Source organism: Scyliorhinus canicula, chromosome 3 (genome assembly GCF_902713615.1).
Source record: "Scyliorhinus canicula chromosome 3, sScyCan1.1, whole genome shotgun sequence".
Lineage (NCBI taxonomy): Eukaryota > Metazoa > Chordata > Chondrichthyes > Carcharhiniformes > Scyliorhinidae > Scyliorhinus > Scyliorhinus canicula.
In genome coordinates, this window is record NC_052148.1 from 271854098 (window position 1) to 271875351 (window position 21254).

The window sequence follows — 21254 nt, forward strand, 5'->3', positions numbered from 1 at the left end:
AGCTGCTGAGACCAACGTTAGTATCAATTGCAGTTCGCTCCAGATTAATATTAATGACAACATCAGCGAGAAGGGAGAGAGAGAGAGGAAAAACGAGAAAAAGATTAAGAGGAAAAGTGGGAAGGAGCGGCGAATAAACGGAGGGAAGAGAGAAAGATGCAGCGAGAGAATGCAAAAGAAAAATGAAAAACTTGTAGTTGTACAGAATATTTCACTACCTTTGGGCATTGAAAGGCCACGCAGAACCAACTGTGTCTTTCCTGTGCACAGAGGCCACTGATCAAAAAGGAAAATGAAATGAAATGAAAATCACTTATTGTCACGAGTAGGCTTCAAATGAAGTTACTGTGAAAAGGCCCCTAGTCGCCACATTCCGGCGCCTGTTCGGAGAGGCTGGTACGGGAATTGAACCCGCGCTGCTGGCCTGCCTTGGTCTGCTTTCAAAGCCAGCGATTCAGCCCAGTGTGCTAAACCAGCTTGGGACAACTGACATTGGTGCCAACCATGCCCAGAGAAGGCAAAGATGGTTCGCCCTCCCACTTACACCAGGTGGCTGGTTGCATCTGTCAGGAAGGGGTTGTGTTTGGATTAATCCCGACTCCTATTCACTCCCTCCCTCTGTCTCTCTCTCCCGATCCCCCTCCCTCTCTTGCTCCTTCTTCCTGCCTTTCTCTCCCCTGCTCGCTCTCCATCGCTCTCTTGCTCCCTCTCCCTGTTCCCGTCTCTCACGCCCTCTCCCTGTCCCATTCCTCACCCCGCCCCTCCTCCTCACTCCGCCCCTGGTGGCAGATTCCACACAGAGTTGAAAGCACCCTGCTTGCCAGCATGGTATGTGGGCCCATACAAAGGGCACATTGTCTCTGGTCACCACTATTCGGGATCTCAATGAGGTGACCAGTTGCCAACAGGATTCTTGGCTCTAGTACTGACGATTAGCCATCGGGATTGGGGACTATTTTAATGACTGCATATTCCATTCAAAGTGATTACTTTTAAAGTAACATAAACTATTACTATCAAATGGCTAATCTATGATGTTTATAGGAGTTTATAGAAACTTGTTACCTTTTTTAATCCCTTGCAGCCATTGCTAATTATGTCTGTGGTTGGTCATGCAAACGGTGTCCAAATTACTTACAATCGTTATTACATTGGTCTACGTGACGATGCCAAGGGAATGAAATGCGAGATGTAAGAGTTACTTTTCACACACATTCCTCAAATCCTTCAACAATACTTTTCATTGAATCCATCATCGCATTCCTGAAACAGACTCTTAAAAGCATCTGGCTCCATCAGTCAAGGGATAGTCGCCTAACAATTCAATTAGAACGCTATTAACCTGGGTTTATTGTGTGAAACATTATATTGAAGATTTGACACAGAAATGCGCACTGTGCAATTGATGAGCCCACTTTCATGTACACTGCTCAACTGTGGCTCAGTCACGCAGCAGAAGTGAGACTTCAACTCCAGAAACAAGAGCACAAAATTGTGATTGACACTCCCCGTGCAGTACTGAGGGAGTGCCGCACTATGGGTCAGTACTGAGGGAGTGCTGCAGTGTCAGAGGGTCAGTACTGAGGGAGTGCCGCACTGTCAGAGGGTCAGTACTGAGGGAGTGCCGCACTGTCAGAGGGTCAGTACTGAGGGAGTGCTGCACTGTCAGAGGGTCAGTACTGAGGGAGTGCCGCACTGTCAGAGGGTCAGTACTGAGGGAGTGCCGCACTGTCAGAGGGTCAGTACTGAGGCAGTGCTGCACTGTCAGAGGGTCAGTACTGAGGGAGTGCTGCACTGTCAGTGGGTCAGTACTGAGGGAGTGCTGCACTGTCAGAGGGTCAGTACTGAGGGAGTGCCGCACTGTCAGAGGGTCAGTACTGAGGGAGTGCCGCACTGTCAGAGGGTCAGTACTGAGGGAGTGCTGCACTGTCAGAGGGTCAGTACTAAGAGAGTGCCGTACTGTCAGAGGGTCAGTACTGAGGGAGTGCCGCACTGTCAGAGGATCAGTACTAAGGGAGTGCTGCACTGTCAGAGGGTCATTACTGAGAGAGTGCTGCACTGTCAGAGGGTCAGTACTGAGGGAGTGTGGCACTGTCAGAGGGTCAGTACTGAGGGAGTGCTGCACTGTCAGAGGGTCAGTACTGAGGGTCAGTACTGAGAGAGTGCCACACTGTCAGAGGGCCAGTACTGAGGGAGCGTTGCACTGTCAGAGGATCAGTACTGAGGGAGTGCTGCACTGTCAGAGGATCTATACTGAGGGAGTGTTGCACTGTCAGCAGATCAGTACTGAGGGAGTGCTGCACTGCCAGAGGGTCAGTACTGAGGGAGTGCTGCACTGTCAGAGGGTCAGTACTGAGGGAGTGCTGCACTGTCAGAGGGTCAGCGGTGAGGGAGTGCCGCACTGTGAGAGGGTCAGTACTGAGGGAGTGCTGCACTGCCAGAGGGTCAGTACTGAGGGAGCGCTGCACTGTCAGAGGGTCAGTACTGAGGGAGCGCTGCACTGTCAGAGGGTCAGTACTGAGGGAGTGCCGCACTGTCAGAGGGTCAGTACTGAGGGAGTGCCGCACTGTCAGAGGGTCAGTACTGAGGGAGTGCCGCACTGTCAGAGGGTCAGTACTGAGGGAGTGCCGCACTGTGGGAGGGTCAGTACTGAGGGAATGCTGCACTGTCAGAGGGTCAGTACTGAGGGAGTGCTGCACTGTCAGAGGGTCAGTACTGAGGGAGTGCCGCACTGTGGGAGGGTCAGTACTGAGGGAGTGCCGCACTGTGGGAGGGTCAGTACTGAGGGAGTGCTGCACTGTCAGAGGGTCAGTACCGAGGGAGTGCTGCACTGTGGGAGGGTCAGTACTGAGGGAGTGCTGCACTGTCAGAGGGTCAGTACTGAGGGTATGCTGCACTGTCAGAGGGTCAGTACTGAGGGAGCGCCGCACTGTCAGAGGGTCAGTACTGAGGGAGTGCCGCACCGTCAGAGAGTCAGTACTGAGGGAGTGCTGCACTGTCAGAGGGTCAGTAATGAGGGAGTGCCGCACTGTCAGAGAGTCAGTACTGAGGGAGTGCTGCACTGTCAGAGAGTCAGTACTGAGGGAGTGCCGCACTGTCAGAGGGTCAGTACTGAGGGAGTGCTGCACTGTCAGAGGGTCAGTACTGAGGGAGTGCCGCACTGTCAGAGGGTCAGTACTGAGGGAGTGCCGCACAGTCAGAGGGTCAGTACTGAGGGAGTGCCGCACTGTCAGAGGGTCAGTACTGAGGGAGTGCCGCACTGTCAGAGGGTCAGTGCTGAGGGAGTGCCGCACTGTCAGAGGGTCAGTACTGAGGGAGTGCCGCACTGTCAGAGGGTCAGTACTGAGGGAGTGCCGCACTGTCAGAGGGTCAGTACTGAGGGAGTGCCGCACTGTCAGAGGGTCAGTGCTGAGGGAGTGCTGCACTGTCAGAGGGTCAGTGCTGAGGGAGTGCCGCACTGTCAGAGGGTCAGTACTGAGGGAGTGCCGCACTGTGGGAGGGTCAGTACTGAGGGAGTGCTACACAGAGGGTCAATTCTTCCCGACGCAGGTGGAGCATTGCGGAAGACTCGGAAAATGCCAGGTCGGGCCAGTTAATGATATACCAATGATGTTTAATGTGCCATTTGCATGGGCTCACTGGCGTGCAACGTAGAACGCATTCGCTCTGCTGTTGAGGGACTGGAATATGGCATCTCGTTTGGCGGTGAATTGACCGTCCGTTCGTATTTCGCAATTCCGGCGGCGCTGGACGGAGAATCCGGCCCAATTTGCCAGAATGTGTTGTCCTCACTCTGTTGCATACAACTCTGGAGGCAGAACATCTGGACCAGTGATTGAGAGTGGCAGGGCTTATTGTCACTGGCAAAAACATTGCTGTTACATCCTGACCATTGGTTGCATTTCTCCCGAGAAAGCACTATCTCCTGTCCGGAGCACGGTCCCAGAGCTGGGAGCCCACGTGGCCATTTTTGGGTTTGATTTTTCACTTAGCCTATCGGGATATCGATGAATCTTTGTGACTAATGAAACCATCTACTCATTAACCCGTCCGCTCAATCAATAAGCGATTCACTCGATTTCTCACTCGGCTGTCACTCACCCGGTGCTCACTCACTTTTTCACTAGTTCACTCAATTATTTACCTACTAATTTGCTCAGATTTCTCTGATATAAAGATGTGCCATTCTGGACCATCTATTAGAGAAAGGTCAGCACTCAATCCACAGGAAAGTCTTGTGACTGTGCTACTTCGAATAGCTCAGGCTAATAGTTGAGAAACTTCCTCACTAACTGGATGAGGAAGTGAAAAGACAAACCTTCGATTCTACAGATACCATGTCAGCTGAAAATCTAGAAACCCCACAAAAGCTGAATAAGGGAAGGAGGTTGCTGGGCGGCAAAGTAGCTGCTGGGCGGCACGGTAGCGCAGTGGTTAGCACGGTTGCTACACAGCGCCAGGATCCCAGGTTCGATTCCCGCTTGGGTCACTGTCTGCGCGGAGTCTGCACGTTCTCCCCGTGTCTGCGTGGGTTTCCTCCGGATGCTCCGGTTTCCTCCCAAGGCCCCACAAGGGGCCTCACGGTAGCATGGTGGTTAGCATCAATGCTTCACAGCTCCAGGGTCCCAGGTTCGATTCCCGGCTTGGGTCACTGTCTGTGCGGAGTCTGCACGTCCTCCCTGTGTGTGCGTGGGTTTCCTCCGGGTGCTCCGGTTTCCTCCCACAGTCCAAAGATGTGCGGGTTAGGTGGATTGGCCATGCTAAATTGCCCGTAGTGTAAGGTTAATGGGGGGGATTGTTGGGTTATACGGATTATACGGGTTACGTTTAAGCAGGGTGATCATTGCTCGGCACAACATCGAGGGCCGAAGGGCCTGTTCTGTGCTGTACTGTTCTAAGACTAAGTCTAAGTCCCGAAAGACATGCTTGTTAGGTGAATTGGACATTCTGAATTCTCCCTCTGTGTACCCGAACAGGCGCCGGAATGTGGTGACTAGGGGCTTTTTACAGTAACTTCATTGCTGTGACTGTGCAATGGAAGGGAAGTGATTTCCTGAGCTGTTGTCAATTGGAGAAATGCAAGGGAAAAGATTGTGGTGAGCAAGAATTACCAAAATTACAAATCTACCGAAGTGCATGGAACGGAGTTAATTATTCAGGGGAACATCTGTCCAAATAGCTAATGAATCAGTCCGAGTCACTCATGCTGTAAGGTACATGGTATTCATGCTTTTACAAAGGAAATTGAGGGGATACCCTGGATTTGACAATTGATCCTTTTGCATTGCTTTCATATCAAGGGGTTTGTGGAGTAAGCTTAAATCATCGGGGTTAGCACAGAAACAGGCCATTCAGTCGCACTGATCCATGCTGGTCTTTATGGTCCACACAAGCCCCCTCCCACTCCCTTTCCACACGAGCAGCACTTCCTTCTATCCCTTTCACCCTCAAGTGTTTATGGTGCACATTTATACTATTTGTTTCAACTACTCGTGGGAGTGTGTTCCACATTCACAACTCCCTGGGAAAAGAAGTTTATTCTGAATTTCCGACCGAATGTATTAGCGACTATATTAGATTTATGACCTTAGTTTTGACTCCCCCACAACAGAAAATATTTTCTTTGCCAAACCCCTTCATAACTTTAAAGACGTCTCAACAGGTTACCTCAACCTTCCCGTTTCTCGAGAATTCTCAATATTGAATGCATGTCATCAACATAATCCTATATACATAGGGCGCGATTTAATGGCCTTGTCACCTCCAACCTGGTGACCTGACGAGGCCACTGAATCGTGCGAGACGCAGCGATCTGGATCGTGCCTTCGCTGGGTAAGATTCACATATACATATTTCAGTCAGCCATTAGCTCATTTAAATATGTCTGCGCTGTATTCCCCCGGGTCCCGGGCACTAACAGCCATGTCTGGGAGACCTCGCCATGGCGCTGTTTAGTACTGGCCCACACAGGCGTGGACTAGGCGGGTAGGAGGTACTCTCTGAAACTTTCGCCGACCCCACGCTCAGGTTCAGCGCCACCTCCGGGAGTTAAGGTTCGCAGGTGAATTGTACACGTGAGTTTTAAAGCAGTGATTTTTTTTCCACTGTCTCTGTCTGGACTCAGGCAGGGGTCTCTGTAATGGAGGGCTCCCAGGCAGGGGTCTCTGTAATTAGGGCTCCCGGGCAGGGGTCTCTGTAATGGGGGCTCCCGTGCAGGTGTCTCTGTAATTAGGGCTCCCGACAGGGGTCTCTATAATTAGGGCTCCCGGGCAGGGGTCTCTGTAATGGGGGCTCCCAGGAAAGGGTCTCTGTAATGGAGGGCTCCCAGGAAGGGGTCTCTGTAATGGGGCTCCCAGGAAGGGGTCTCTATAATGGGGCTCCCAGGCAGGGGTCTCTGTAATGGGGGCTCCCAGGAAAGAGCCTCTGTAATGGAGGGCTCCCAGGAAGGGGTCTCTATAATGGGGCTCCCAGGCAGGGGTCTCTGTAATGGGGGCTCCCAGGCAAGGGTCTCTGTAATGGAGGGCTCCCAGGAAGGGGTCTCTGTAATGAGGCTCCCAGGCAGGGGTCTCTGTAATGGGGGCTCCCAGGCAAGGGTCTCTGTAATGGGGCTCCCAGGAAAGGGTCTCTGTAATGAGGCTCCCAGGCAGGGGTCTCTGTAATGGGGGCTCCCAGGCAGGGGTCTCTGTAATGGGGGCTCCCAGGCAGGGGTCTCTGTAATGGGGGCTCCCAGGCAGGGGTCTCTGTAATGGGGGCTCCCAGGCAGGGGTCACTGTAATGGGGGCTCCCAGGCAGGGGTCTCTGTAATGGGGGCTCCCAGGCAGGGGTCTCTGTAATGGGGGCTCCCGTGCAGGGGTCTCTGTAATGGGGCTCCCAGGCAGGGGTCTCTGTAATGGGGGCTCCCGTGCAGGAGTCTCTGTAATGGAGGGCTCCCAGGCAGGGGTCTCTGTAATGGGGGCTCCCAGGCAGGGGTCTCTGTAATGGGGCTCCCAGGCAGGGGTCTCTGTAATGGGGGCTCCCGTGCAGGGGTCTCTGTAATGGGGGCTCCCAGGAAAGAGTCTCTGTAATGGAGGGCTCCCAGGAAGGGGTCTCTGTAATGGGGCTCCCAGGCAGGGGTCTCTGTAATGGGGGCTCCCGTGCAGGGGTCTCTGTAATGGGGGCTCCCAGGCAGGGGTCTCTGTAATGGGGGCTCCCAGGAAAGAGTCTCTGTAATGGAGGGCTCCCAGGAAGGGGTCTCTGTAATGGGGGCTCCCAGGCAGGGGTCTCTGTAATGGGGGCTCCCAGGCAGGGGTCTCTGTAATGGGGGCTCCCGTGCAGGGGTCTCTGTAATGGGGGCTCCCAGGCAGGGGTCTCTGTAATGGGGGCTCCCAGGAAGGGGTCTCTGTAATGGGGGCTCCCAGGAAGGGGTCTCTGTAATGGGGGCTCCCAGGAAAGGGTCTCTGTAATGGAGGGCTCCCAGGAAGGGGTCTCTGTAATGGGGGCTCCCAGGAAAGGGTCTCTGTAATGGAGGGCTCCCAGGAAGGGGTCTCTATAATGGGGCTCCCAGGCAGGGGTCTCTGTAATGGGGGCTCCCAGGCAGGGGTCTCTGTAATGGGGGCTCCCAGGAAGGGGTCTCTATAATGGGGCTCCCAGGCAGGGGTCTCTGTAATGGGGCTCCCAGGCAGGGGTCTCTGTAATGGGGGCTCCCAGGCAGGGGTCTCTGTAATGGGGCTCCCAGGAAGGGGTCTCTATAATGGGGCTCCCAGGCAGGGGTCTCTGTAATGGGGCTCCCAGGAAGGGGTCTCTATAATGGGGCTCCCAGGCAGGGGTCTCTGTAATGGAGGGCTCCCAGGAAAGGGTCTCTGTAATGGGGCTCCCAGGCAGGGGTCTCTGTAATGGGGGCTCCCAGGCAGGGGTCTCTGTAATGGGGGCTCCCAGGAAAGAGTCTCTGTAATGGGGGCTCCCGGGCAGGTGTCTCTGTAATGGGGGCTCCCGGGCAGGTGTCTCTGTAATGGGGGCTCCCAGGCAGGGGTCTCTGTAATGGGGGCTCCCGGGCAGGTGTCTCTGTAATGGGGGCTCCCAGGAAGGGGTCTCTATAATGGGGCTCCCAGGCAGGGGTCTCTGTAATGGGGCTCCCAGGAAGGGGTCTCTATAATGGGGCTCCCAGGCAGGGGTCTCTGTAATGGGGGCTCCCAGGCAGGGGTCTCTGTAATGGAGGGCTCCCAGGAAAGGGTCTCTGTAATGGGGCTCCCAGGCAGGGGTCTCTGTAATGGGGGCTCCCAGGCAGGGGTCTCTGTAATGGGGGCTCCCAGGAAGGGGTCTCTATAATGGGGCTCCCAGGCAGGGGTCTCTGTAATGGGGGCTCCCAGGCAGGGGTCTCTGTAATGGGGCTCCCAGGAAGGGGTCTCTATAATGGGGCTCCCAGGCAGGGGTCTCTGTAATGGGGGCTCCCAGGCAGGGGTCTCTGTAATGGAGGGCTCCCAGGAAAGGGTCTCTGTAATGGGGCTCCCAGGCAGGGGTCTCTGTAATGGGGGCTCCCAGGCAGGGGTCTCTGTAATGGGGGCTCCCAGGCAGGGGTCTCTGTAATGGGGGCTCCCGTGCAGGGGTCTCTGTAATGGGGGCTCCCAGGAAAGAGTCTCTGTAATGGAGGGCTCCCAGGAAGGGGTCTCTGTAATGGGGGGCTCCCAGGCAGGGGTCTCTGTAATTAGGGCTCCCGGGCAGGGGTCTCTGTAATTAGGGCTCCCGGGCAGGGGTCTCTGTAATTAGGGCTCCCGGGCAGGGGTCTCTGTAATGGGGGCTCCCGTGCAGGTGTCTCTGTAATTAGGGCTCCCGGGCAGGGGTCTCTGTAATTAGGGCTCCCGGGCAGGGGTTTCTGTAATGGGGGCTCCCAGGAAAGGGTCTCTGTAATGGAGGGCTCCCAGGAAGGGGTCTCTGTAATGGGGCTCCCAGGAAGGGGTCTCTATAATGGGGCTCCCAGGCAGGGGTCTCTGTAATGGGGCTCCCAGGAAGGGGTCTCTATAATGGGGCTCCCAGGCAGGGGTCTCTGTAATGGGGGCTCCCAGGCAGGGGTCTCTGTAATGGAGGGCTCCCAGGAAAGGGTCTCTGTAATGAGGCTCCCAGGCAGGGGTCTCTGTAATGGGGGCTCCCAGGCAGGGGTCTCTGTAATGGGGCTCCCAGGCAGGGGTCTCTGTAATGGGGGCTCCCATGCAGGGGTCTCTGTAATGGGGTCTCCCAGGAAAGAGTCTCTGTAATGGAGGGCTCCCAGGAAGGGGTCTCTGTAATGGGGCTCCCAGGCAGGGGTCTCTGTAATGGGGGCTCCCGTGCAGGGGTCTCTGTAATGGGGGCTCCCGTGCAGGGGTCTCTGTAATGGGGCTCCCAGGCAGGGGTCTCTGTAATGGGGGCTCCCAGGAAAGAGTCTCTGTAATGGAGGGCTCCCAGGAAGGGGTCTCTGTAATGGGGGCTCCCAGGCAGGGGTCTCTGTAATGGGGGCTCCCAGGCAGGGGTCCCTGTAATGGGGGCTCCCAGGCAGGGGTCTCTGTAATGGGGGCTCCCGTGCAGGGGTCTCTGTAATGGGGGCTCCCAGGCAGGGGTCTCTGTAATGGGGGCTCCCAGGAAGGGGTCTCTGTAATGGGGGCTCCCGTGCAGGGGTCTCTGTAATGGGGCTCCCAGGAAGGGGTCTCTGTAATGGGGCTCCCAGGAAGGGGTCTCTGTAATGGGGCTCCCAGGCAGGGGTCTCTGTAATGGGGCTCCCAGGAAGGGGTCTCTGTAATGGGGGCTCCCAGGCAGGGGTCTCTGTAATGGGGGCTCCCAGGAAGGGGTCTCTATAATGGGGCTCCCAGGCAGGGGTCTCTGTAATGGGGGCTCCCAGGCAGGGGTCTCTGTAATGGGGGCTCCCAGGAAGGGGTCTCTATAATGGGGCTCCCAGGCAGGGGTCTCTGTAATGGGGGCTCCCAGGCAGGGGTCTCTGTAATGGGGCTCCCAGGAAGGGGTCTCTATAATGGGGCTCCCAGGCAGGGGTCTCTGTAATGGGGGCTCCCAGGCAGGGGTCTCTGTAATGGGGCTCCCAGGAAAGAGCCTCTGTAATGGAGGGCTCCCAGGAAGGGGTCTCTATAATGGGGCTCCCAGGAAGGGGTCTCTGTAATGGGGGCTCCCAGGAAGGGGTCTCTATAATGGGGCTCCCAGGCAGGGGTCTCTGTAATGGGGGCTCCCAGGCAGGGGTCTCTGTAATGGAGGGCTCCCAGGAAAGGGTCTCTGTAATGGGGCTCCCAGGCAGGGGTCTCTGTAATGGGGGCTCCCAGGCAGGGGTCTCTGTAATGGGGCTCCCAGGCAGGGGTCTCTGTAATGGGGGCTCCCAGGCAGGGTTCTCTATAATGGGGGCTCCCAGGAAAGGGTCTCTGTAATGGGGGGCTCACAGGCAAGGGTTTCTGTAATGGGAGACTCCGAGGAAAGGGTCTCGGTAATGGGGGGATTTCTGGTGGGGGTCTCTCTCATGGTGCGGGTCTCCCTCATGGGGAGGGGGGTGTTTTGGTGATTGGTTTTGATCTAAATGGGGGTCAGATGGCCAGGTAGGAGAGCGGAGTTAAGGGCACAATCAGATCACCCATAAAAGGCAGAGCAGGATCGAGGGGCCGAATGGCCAACTCCTGCTCTTATATCTAACAATCTTATGATCAAGAATCCAGGAGCAATGGTCCCAAATTCCCAATAGTATGCTCCCACTTCTGCAGAAATTCTGATAAATATTGGTATTTAAACTGTTGCCTCTTGTAAAAGGACATGGACGCAAAATGGACCTCGACAAAGAATAAACAGAGCTTTGGTGATTCTGAGCACAGGACCAGCGCAGGCTCACAGACGTACAGATTAAAGTGAGCTGGTCATTCTGTTGGTGAGGCTGGGCTTCCATTGTGAGCTCATCAAGTTCAGAAGGCCATGGTGACCCTGCGTCTCTGATGTACGTTATGTGAAATATTTTTTAAATAATTAAAACCCTCTCCCAATCATTGTTTTATTTAAAACAAGCCCACAGACTGGTGCATTGTTCTGGGCTCTCTGTTCCGAAAGGGTAACCAGCCAATGGACAAAATGCAAAAAAAATCATTTACAAGATCGATACGAGATCTCAGATGTTGAGGAGGATAGAAAGAGGGAATCTTTTCTCTGGAAAAAGGAGTTGACCGAGTGGTGACCGAACGCCGGCCTTTAAAATTAGGAAAGGTTAGGGCAGCACGGTGACGCAGTGGTTAGCACTGCTGCCTACGGGGCTGAGGACCCGGGTTCGAATCCCGGCTCTGGGTCACTGTCCGTGTGGAGTTTGCACATTCTCCCCGTGTCTGCCTGGGTTTCACCCCCACAATCCAAAGATGTGCAGGGTAGGTGGATTGGCCACGCTAAATTGCCCCTTAATTGGAAAAAATAATTGGGTACTCTAAATTTATATTTAAAAAAAATAATTAGGGAAGGCGTGTTGAAAATGTTTCCAGCGATGGGGGCTGCAAGTTCAGCCTTTTCTCAAAAACTGAGCAATGAATAAGAGAGTGAGAAAGACGACAATTGAATCTATCGATTGTGAAATGATCTGGTCGGTAGATTGAAACAAACTTGGCCCGTTAAACATTGACGCGGCCGCTAGAGACCGGGAGAAGCCGCCATCGGGCTTCCCAACAGCCGCCGCACCTCGCGAGATCGAACGGGACTTGCGAGTCAGCGCGTTCGGTTTCCCGCCCACAATGGGCAACACCGGGCCTCGCCCGACCAAGTCAGTTTCAGAGCCGACTCGGCCATGCCTGCGCCAGATCTAACTGGCTCCCGGCATCTAACGGTCTCCCCCGGGAGACCCCAGCTGGCCACCGTTTAGCATTGGTTCACACAAACTTGGGCCAGGTGAAATGGACCCTGGGGGTGTCTCCCAGGCCATCGGAGGCCCCTGGGTGGTCAGGGACAAGGCAGGTTGGCATCCTGGCTCTCCCCCGGCAGCCGGGAACCTTGACACTGCCAGGTCGGCACTTTGGCACTGCCACCCTGCCAAGGTGCCTGGGGGCATGGCCAGGCTGGCAGGAGCACTTACAGGGTGGCAGTGTGCCCAGGTGCTAGGGTGCAAACAGTCAGGGCCGGAGGGGGGGGGGGCATGCCCATGAAAGGATGGATGGAGGAGCTGGGGGTCGCCGCCGGGGTCTTCCAAAAATCGAGATGCCATTTTGATCTCCCGTTACGCTGAAGCGTTCTGACAGGCAGAGCTCCTCCTGCAGAACGTGGGGGTCGATGCGGCTCAGACACACGTTCCTGCTGAGGTCTCCGATTTAACCAGAGCGCCGTTCAATAACGTTGCGTTTCACAGCGTTGTGAGTGCCGGGAAACATACGGTTAAACACGCTCGCTATGGGACTTTGTTGCCATTTTGTTCAATCGCGCCCCAAATATGGATTAGACAGTGGTGGGGAACTCGCTGACACAGCCAGGGTGGAAACTGCCAGCAAAACCCACCACAAATGACACTTAGACACTTTTCCGTTAGATCACACCCCAGGTTCTTTTATAACCAGCCCTTATGATTTCAAAACAACCTTTCTTTTTCCTGATCAACCATTGAGTTTCCATGGAGGTGTTCAACGGACTGAGCTGCTTTTACCCAATGTGGATAGAAGGATCTGTTTGTGGAGGGCGGTTTTCGCAGGGGGGTGAGGGGGACGTTAAAGGGTGTGGAGTACAAAGCCCTGAACAAGAAGTAAAACTGAAACTCAAAACCTTCCCAATGAAGTCATACGTAAAGTTGCAGCAAAGTTTGATTTGTTCTGGCAGACTGGTTCAAATGGCAAAAAAGATAGTTGGAAGTTTCTGGGAAATGGAAGCAGTCACTACCTAGAGTAAAATACTAAAACACAGTTGGCATTAAACCTGCTGGAATCATTAACGATCTGATCGCTGCTCCTGCTCGACACACTCAAGCTTGTCGTCTCTAAGGCCACGATCTGAATTCCCTCCCTAAATCCTCTCTGCCTCTCTCTCTCCTCCTTTCAAAAATCTCCTCCCTAAAACCTCCCTCTTTGACCATAGTCGCTTGCCGTACAATCCCTTTATGTGGCTTGTGCCCCAATTTTGTCCAGTAATCCTCCTGTGAAAAGCTTCGGGACATTTTCCTTCTAAACAGGTGCTATATGAATGAAGTTGTTGCTGTTGTTGTCACTTCTTCCCCCGCCTCAAAAGATGTTGCCAATTTGCAAACCTTAAGGTCAAAGGTAAACGCGGAAGCTTCATGTTACACCTGGGTCCAGCGACACAAGGTATGACATTCCTTTTGCAAGACATGTTAGCCCACTTGACCAGATGCATCACCTTAAAGATTCACCTCCCCCACCACCGACACACAGTGGCAGGAGCATGTACCATCTACCCTGCAGCTACACACCAAGGTTCCTCATGCAGCACCTTTCAAACCCGCCACCCCTACCATCTAGAAGAACAAGGGCAGCAGATACATGGGAACCCCACCCCCTGGAGGTTCCCCTCCACCCAAGTCACTCACCTTCCTGACTTGGAAATATATCGGCCGTTCCTTCACTGTCGCTGGCGCAAAATCCTGGAACTTCCTTCCTAACAGCACTGTGGGTGTACCTACGCTGCAGGGACTGCAGAAGGCAGTTCGCCAGCACCCTCTCAAGGGCAATTAGGGATGGGCAATAAACGCTGGTTTGACCGTAACCCCGTGATCACACAAACACTCGAGTCCTTTTTGACCTGTGGTGCTAATGGAAGTGGCCTTGCCCTTTCCGAAAGCTCCCAGCTACATTAGTCGGTACAGTTACCTCTCATCACTTGTTGGGACTTTGTGGCCAATTTTGACATATTTTAGTTTGACAGGGATGTGTGTGCTGAATAGGGTCCCTCCTCCCCTAATAAGGTTCTTACACATTGAAGATGCTGTGTTGAGTGGGTGCACAAGTTATTGCGATACTCACGGAGTGGCTTAAAGAGACTCCCAGTCAGCAGCTCATCGTTGTTCTCAGTGTCTGAACGATCAGAGGCCTCCGCTGTCCTTTCCCGCTCTTTGTTCCGTTCCTTTGTCCCTGCTCGTCTCCGATGCCGTCTCCGTCTTCGGTAGCTCTTTGGGACATGAACCCCAATGTAAACAGTGTGATGGCCTGAAAAGGTTTTCACAAAGGGTTAACCAGCTTCCGTCAGACACTCTGTACCCACACGCACTGTTCTTGTACAGTTCACACAGGTGAGGCTCGCAGCACTGAATTGTTACTCCAGGTGAGTTTCAACCTGTGTTTTATACAATTAGAAGGAAGCGGAAATGGTGGTGACTCATGTAAGTGGCCATGCGAACATGCTAACAACACCGGAGGTGTGGGTTCAGTCACCAAATATACACTGGCACAACCCTGCTCTATCTCTCCTCCACCACCTCCTCCATCCCATCTACCCGAAACCGACACCGGATGAGCTCAAATGTCTCTTGGATTAATATCAACCCAGTCCACCAGCAAAGATGTGCCTCTGGCACAGCTCCTTCAACCTCCTTGACTGTCCACTCAGGTTTAATGCAGAGGTACGGAACCCTAGAGTAATCACTGAACCAAAACAGGGCTTGTTGCCTTGCACCCAGACCATTATCTCCCACCTCCATCTGTATGTCTTCTCCTATGGTGCCAAAGTCTTAGGGCTAGATTTTCCCCATTGGGGCGAGAAGCTCGAGTTGGGAAATTGGAGATCAGCCAAGCATTCACCATGTGGTCAGTTGTGAACTGCATCAATAGAAACAGAAGGCTAGACATCTGTTTCTCCAAATGGCCTTATTAGGAATGCACTAGTCTGTTACACTGCCATTCAATAAAGTCAGGGTTAATCCATGTAATCCACATCCTTTGTCCTGTTTCTCTTAATAGCTGTAACTAAGAAAAATCTATTAACCTCAGGTTTAAAATTAATAATTGATCGAGCACCAAATGTCATTTAATAATAATAATAATTTTTATTGTCACAAGTAGGCTTACATTAACACTGCAATGAAGTTACTGTGAAAATTCCCTAGTCGCCACATTTCTGCGCCTGTTCGGGTACACAGAGGGAGAATTCAGAATATCCAATTCATCTGATAGCATGTCTTTCGGGACTTGTGGGAGGAAACTGGAGCACCCGGAGGAAACCCACGCACACACGGGGAGGATGTGCAGACTCCGCACAGACAGTGACCCAAGCCGGAATCGAACCTGGGGCCCTGGCGCTGTGAAACGATAGTGCTAACCACTGTGCTACCATGCCACCCACTTGCAGAAGAACGCTCCAAACCTCTACACCCTTTGTGTTTTCACTTCTGAAAGGCCTAATCTTTAGGCTATGGCCCCTAATCTCAGATGGCCCCAATCAGTTGCCCTCAAAGTACCCAATCAGTTCTCCTTTGTAACTTAAAAGCTTTAACTAAATCACGCATCACTCTAAATTACAGGGAATCCTGTACTAATCAACACTAGTTTATGTCTCCACCCTTGCTTTCCCATTGGGATCCAGGAACAACAACGCACAAAAGTGAGACACGGGTCAGGTCTCCCGGTGGCTGCCATGGAGTGAGTGGTCACACACAGGGCAGCTCCAGCTCAAAGGCGGCGGTTTGGGCATTTTATACCCGTTAGTGGGGCAGCTCCGGCATGAACTTGGTGCAGAAGGTGTAGAGGGAGAGGTTCTCCCCAAGATTGACGTGTCTACTGCACCCGGCAAAAAAACAGTTGAAGACCTGGCTGAGGAATTGGAGGGGACCTACGGCACAGCAACAATTGGGAGAATGGCGGAAGGGGAAAGGTCATCGCCAGTGGGACAGTCCCAGATGGAGCGGTTGATGGTCTTCATCAAGGAGGAGCTTCGCCAGCAAAGGAAGGAGATGCATGGCGATTGGCTGAAGGCCATTCAGGGAGCAGTCGCACCTCTGCGAGGATCGATGGACCATGTCGAGAAGTGCCTTTCGTAAAATCTCTGTTACGGGGATGTGGGCATCTCCAGCTAGACCAGCATTTATTGCCCTTCCCTAATTGCCCTGGAGGGGGCAGTTAAGTGTCCACCACATTCTGTGGGTCTGGAGCCACATGTAGGCCAGACCAGGTAAGAGCAGAAGATTCCCTTTCCGAAACAACGTTGGTGAACCAGGTGGGGTTTAATGATAATCGGCAACAGTTTCATGGCCATTATTAGAATTTTAATTACAGATTTCTATCGAATTCAAATTTCACCACATGCCATTGTGAGATTCGAACCCAGATCTCCCACGCATTACCCTAGGTCTCTGGATTACTAGTCCAGTGACAATACTACTATACCACTGTCTCCTTGAGGCACAAGGAGAGCCGATACGCAAGGTGGACAAGATGGTGTCCGACCCTAATGATCGAATTGTGGCTCTGGAGGAAGAGGTGGGGATTCTGGGGTGACCGATGCAAGTCGCTGAGAGTGAAGATCGAGGAGCAGGAGTATTCGTTCTTCTCACACGGGGTGTATTCGAGAATTGATTTCTTTGTGGTGAGTAGAGTGGTGTCGTTGGGGGTGGTGGGGGCGGAGTATGGGGGGAATCGTAATTTCGAATCACGCGCCACACTGGCTGGAGGTGAGGCTTAGTTCGGGGCAAGTGCAGAGGCCGGGATGGAGGCTGGATTTGGATCTTTTGGCAGATGAGGGGTTTTGCGAAAAGGTGAGGTCGGAGATTGTGAATTGCGTGGAGCTTAATCAGAACGAGGAGGTGGGGGCGGCCACATTCTGGGAGGCATTAATGGTGGTGGTCCGAGGGGAGATGATCTCATTCAAGGTGCACAGGGATAGGAGGAGGAGGGAGGAGCACGGACTATTACTGGACGAGATAGTCGAGGTGGACAGGAGATACTCCGCGCGCCCCCCCCCCCCCCCCCCCCAGCCCCAAGGAACTGTTGACGAGGAGGAAGAGGTTGCAGGGGTAGTTTGATAGGCTGGCGACGGTGGGCGAGGGGGGGGGGTGCAGTATGAATATGGAGAGAAGGCGAGCTGCATGCTGATCTACCAGCTGCAGAGGCAGGGCACGTCTAGGGAAATGTTAAGGATGTGTACAGAGAAGGGAGATGGAAGTGTCAGAGCCGGGGAGGATAAATGGGATGTTCAGGGGGTACCGTGAGGGCCGAGCCGGGTGGAGAGGAAGGGGATACAAGACGGCTTCTGGATGGGTAGGAGTTTCTAAGGTTGGAGGAAGAGAGGAGGCAGACGTTGGAGGAGCCGCTGGGGCTGAGGGAGGTTATCGACAGCATTAGGGGGATGAAGTCAGGGAAGGTTCCAGGGCCGGATGGTTTTCCGGCGGAGTTTTATAAGGTGTCCGCGGCAGAGCAGGCATCACATTTGTTGGGGATATTTAGTGAGGCGTTGGAGAAGGAGGAGCTGCCAGAGACACTGACACGGCCGTCGATCAAGCTATTGAGGGGGAGGATGGAGGGATGTGTGCCGAGCTGCTCAATGAGGATCAAACGGGTTTTGTAAAGGGCAGGCAGCTCTCCGGTAACATCAGGAGGCTGTTAAATGTAGGTCATGACTCCCTTAGTTGGGTGGGTGTCAGAGGTTATTGTCTCTATGGATCCAGAGAAGGCTGTTGATTGAGTGGAGTGGAGGTATTTGTTCGTGATCCTGGGTGGGTTTGGGGTTGGCATGGGTGCGTCTGTTGTATGTGGCCCCGGTGGCAAGTGTGTATCCAAAGGAGATGAGCTCACGGACGCTTGGACTGCACAGGGGAACAGGACAGGGGTGTCCGCTGTAGCCATTGTTGCCCAACGATTCAGCCCTTGGCGATGGCCTTTAGGGGGTCAGTGGGGGTGGCAAGGGATAGTGAGGGGGAGCAGGGAGCACCAGATGTCATTGTACAGATGAACTGTTGTTGTCTGTGTCGGACCCACTGGAGAGTATGGGTAGGATCATGGGAATATTGGAGAGGTTCGGGGCCTTCTCTGGGAATAAGGTAAATGTCGGGAAGAGTGAGGTGTTTCCGGAGAATGCAGTGAGGCGGGGGGGGGGGGGGGGGGGGGGGGGGGGCAGTCTGGGGACGTTGCCCTTTAAGGTCACTAGGGAAAGGTTCAGGTATTTAGGGATTCCGGTGACAAGGGAATGGGCTACTATGTACAGGTGGAATTTAACAACGTTCGTGGATTATAAGAGATGGGATACGTTACACCTGACGCTGGCAGGGAGGGATGTGTGGGATATGTATGGGATATGTATTGGGGATATGTATTGGGATATGTATGGGATATGTATTGGGGATATGTATCGGGATATGTATTGGGGATATGTATTGGGATATGTATTGGGGATATGTATTGGGGATATGTATCGGGGATATGTATCGGGGATATGTATTGGGGATATGTATTGGGGATATGTATTGGGGATATGTATCGGGGATATGTATTGGGGATATGTATTGGGGCTATGTATCGGGGATATGTATTGGGGATATGTATTGGGGATATGTATTGGGGATATGTATTGGGGATATGTATTGGGGCTATGTATCGGGGATATGTATTGGGGATATGTATTGGGGATATGTATTGGGGATATGTATTGGGGATATGTATTGGGGATATGTATTGGCGATATGTATTGGGAATATGTATCGGGGATATGTATTGGGGATTTGTATTGGGGATATGTGTGGGATATGTATTGGGGATATGTATTGGGGATATGTATTGGGGATATGTGTGGGATATGTGTGGGATATGTATCGGGGATATGTATTGGGGATATGTATTGGGGATATGTATTGGGGATATGTATCGGGGATATGTATTGGGGATATGTATCGGGGATATGAATTGGGAATATGTATCGGGGATATGTATCGGGATATGTATTGGGGGATATGTATTGGGATATGATTGGGGATATGTATTGGGGATATGTATCGGGGATATGTATTGGGGATATGTATTGGGGATATGTGTGGGATATCTATTGGGGATATCTATTGGGGATATATATTGGGGATATGTATCGGGGATATGTATTGGGGATATGTATTGGGGATATGTATTGGGGATATGTATCGGGGATATGTATTGGGGATATGTATTGGGGATATGTATTGGGATTATATTGTGGATATGTATTGGGGATATGTATTGGGGATATGTATTGGGATATGTATGGGATATGTATTGGGGATATGTATTGGAGATATGTATTGGGGATATGTATTTGGGATATGTATTGGGGATATATGTGGGATATGTATTGGGGATATGTATTGGGGATATGTATTAGGGATATGTATTGGGGATATGTATTAGGGATATGTATTGGGGATATGTATTGGGGATATGTATTGGGGATATGTATTGGGGATATGTATTGGGGATATGTATTGGGGATATGTATTGGGGATATGTATTGGGGATATGTATTGGGGATATGTGTGGGATATGTATTGGGGATATGTATTGGGGATATGTGTGGGATATGTATTGGGGATATGTATTGGGGATATGTATGGGATATGTATTGGGGATATGTATGGGATATGTATTGGGGATATGTCCTGGGGATATGTATTGGGGATATGTATCGGGGATATGTATTGGGGATATGTATTGGGGATATGTATTGGGGATATGTATTGGGGATATATGTGGGATATGTATTGGGGATATGTATTGGGATATGTATTGGGGATATGTATTGGGGATATGTATTGGGGATATGTATTGGGGATATGTATTGGGGATATGTATTGGGGATATGTGTGGGATATGTATTGGGGATATGTATTGGGGATATGTATAGGATATGTATTGGGGATATGTCCTGGGGATATGTATTGGGGATATGTATCGGGGATATGTATTGGGGATATGTATTGGGGATATGTGTGGGATATGTATCGGGGACATGTATCGGGGATATGTATCGGGCTATGTATTGTGGATATGTATTGGGGATATGTTTCGGGGATATGTATGGGGATATGTATTGGGGATATGTATTGGGGATATGTGTGGGATATGTATTGGGGATATGTGTGGGATATGTATTGGGGATATGTATTGGGGATATGTATTGGGGATATGTGTGGGATATGTATCGGGGATATGTATCGGGGATATGTATTGGGGATATGTATTGGGGATATGTATCGGGATATGTATCGGGGATATGTATTGGGGATATGTATTGGGGATATGTACTGGGGATATGTGTGGGATATGTATCGGGGATATGTATCGGGGATATGTATTGGGGATATGTATTGGGGATATGTGTGGGATATGTATCGGGGATATGTATCGGGGATATGTATCGGGGATATGTATTGGGGATATGTATCGGGGATATGTATTGGGGATATGTATCGGGGATATGTATTGGGGATATGTATTGGGGATATGTGTGGGATATGTATCGGGGATATGTATCGGGGATATATATTGGGGATATGTATTGGGGATATGTGTGGGATATGTATCGGGGATATGTATCGGGGATATGTATCGGGGATATGTATTGGGGATATGTATCGGGGATATGTATTGGGGATATGTATCGGGGATATGTATTGGGGATATGTATTGGGGATATGTGTGGGATATGTATCGGGATATGTATCGGGGATATGTATCGGGGATATGTATTGGGGATATGTATTGGGGATATGTATTGTGGATATGTAACGGGGATATGTATCGGGGATATGTATTGGGGATATGTGTGGGATATGCATCGGGGATATGTATCGGGGATATGTATCGGGGATATGTATTGTGGATATGTATCGGGGATATGTATTGGGGATCTGTATTGGGGATATGTATTGGGGATATGTATTGGGGATATGTATTGGGGATATGTATCGGGGACATGTATCGGGGATATGTATCGGGGATATGTATCGTGGATATTTATCGGGGATATGTATCGTGGATATGTATTGTGGATATGTATCGGGGATATGTATCGGGGATATGTATCGGGGATATGTATCGGGGATATGTATCGGGGATATGTATCGGGGATATGTATCGGGGATATGTATCGGGGATATGTATCAGGATATGTATTGGGGATATGTATTTGGGATATGTATTGGGGATATGTATTGGGGATATGTATTGTGGATATGTATCGGGGATATGCATTGGGGATATGTATTGGGGATATGTATTGGGGATATGTATTGGGGATATGTATTAGGGATATGTATTGGGGATATGTATTGCGGATATGTATTAGGGATATGTATTGGGGATATGTATTGGGGATATGTGTGGGATATGTATTGG

The 21254-nt window shown here is 51.8% G+C and overlaps 1 protein-coding gene across 13 annotated transcripts in view; it reads right to left on the bottom strand.

Annotated features, from left to right (window-relative positions):
- Positions 1–21254, bottom strand: part of LOC119963540 (electrogenic sodium bicarbonate cotransporter 1-like) — a 296890-nt gene that overhangs the window by 230071 nt on the left and 45565 nt on the right. For all 13 annotated transcript variants that reach the window (XR_005460119.1, XR_005460120.1, XM_038792824.1 and 10 more), the window contains exon 3: positions 13932–14114. Coding sequence is in view for 11 of the 13 variants with exons in the window: in XM_038792824.1 (XP_038648752.1) it covers positions 13932–14114 (183 nt within the window). In the remaining 2 variants the exon portion in view is untranslated. The remainder of the gene's footprint in view (positions 1–13931; positions 14115–21254) is intronic.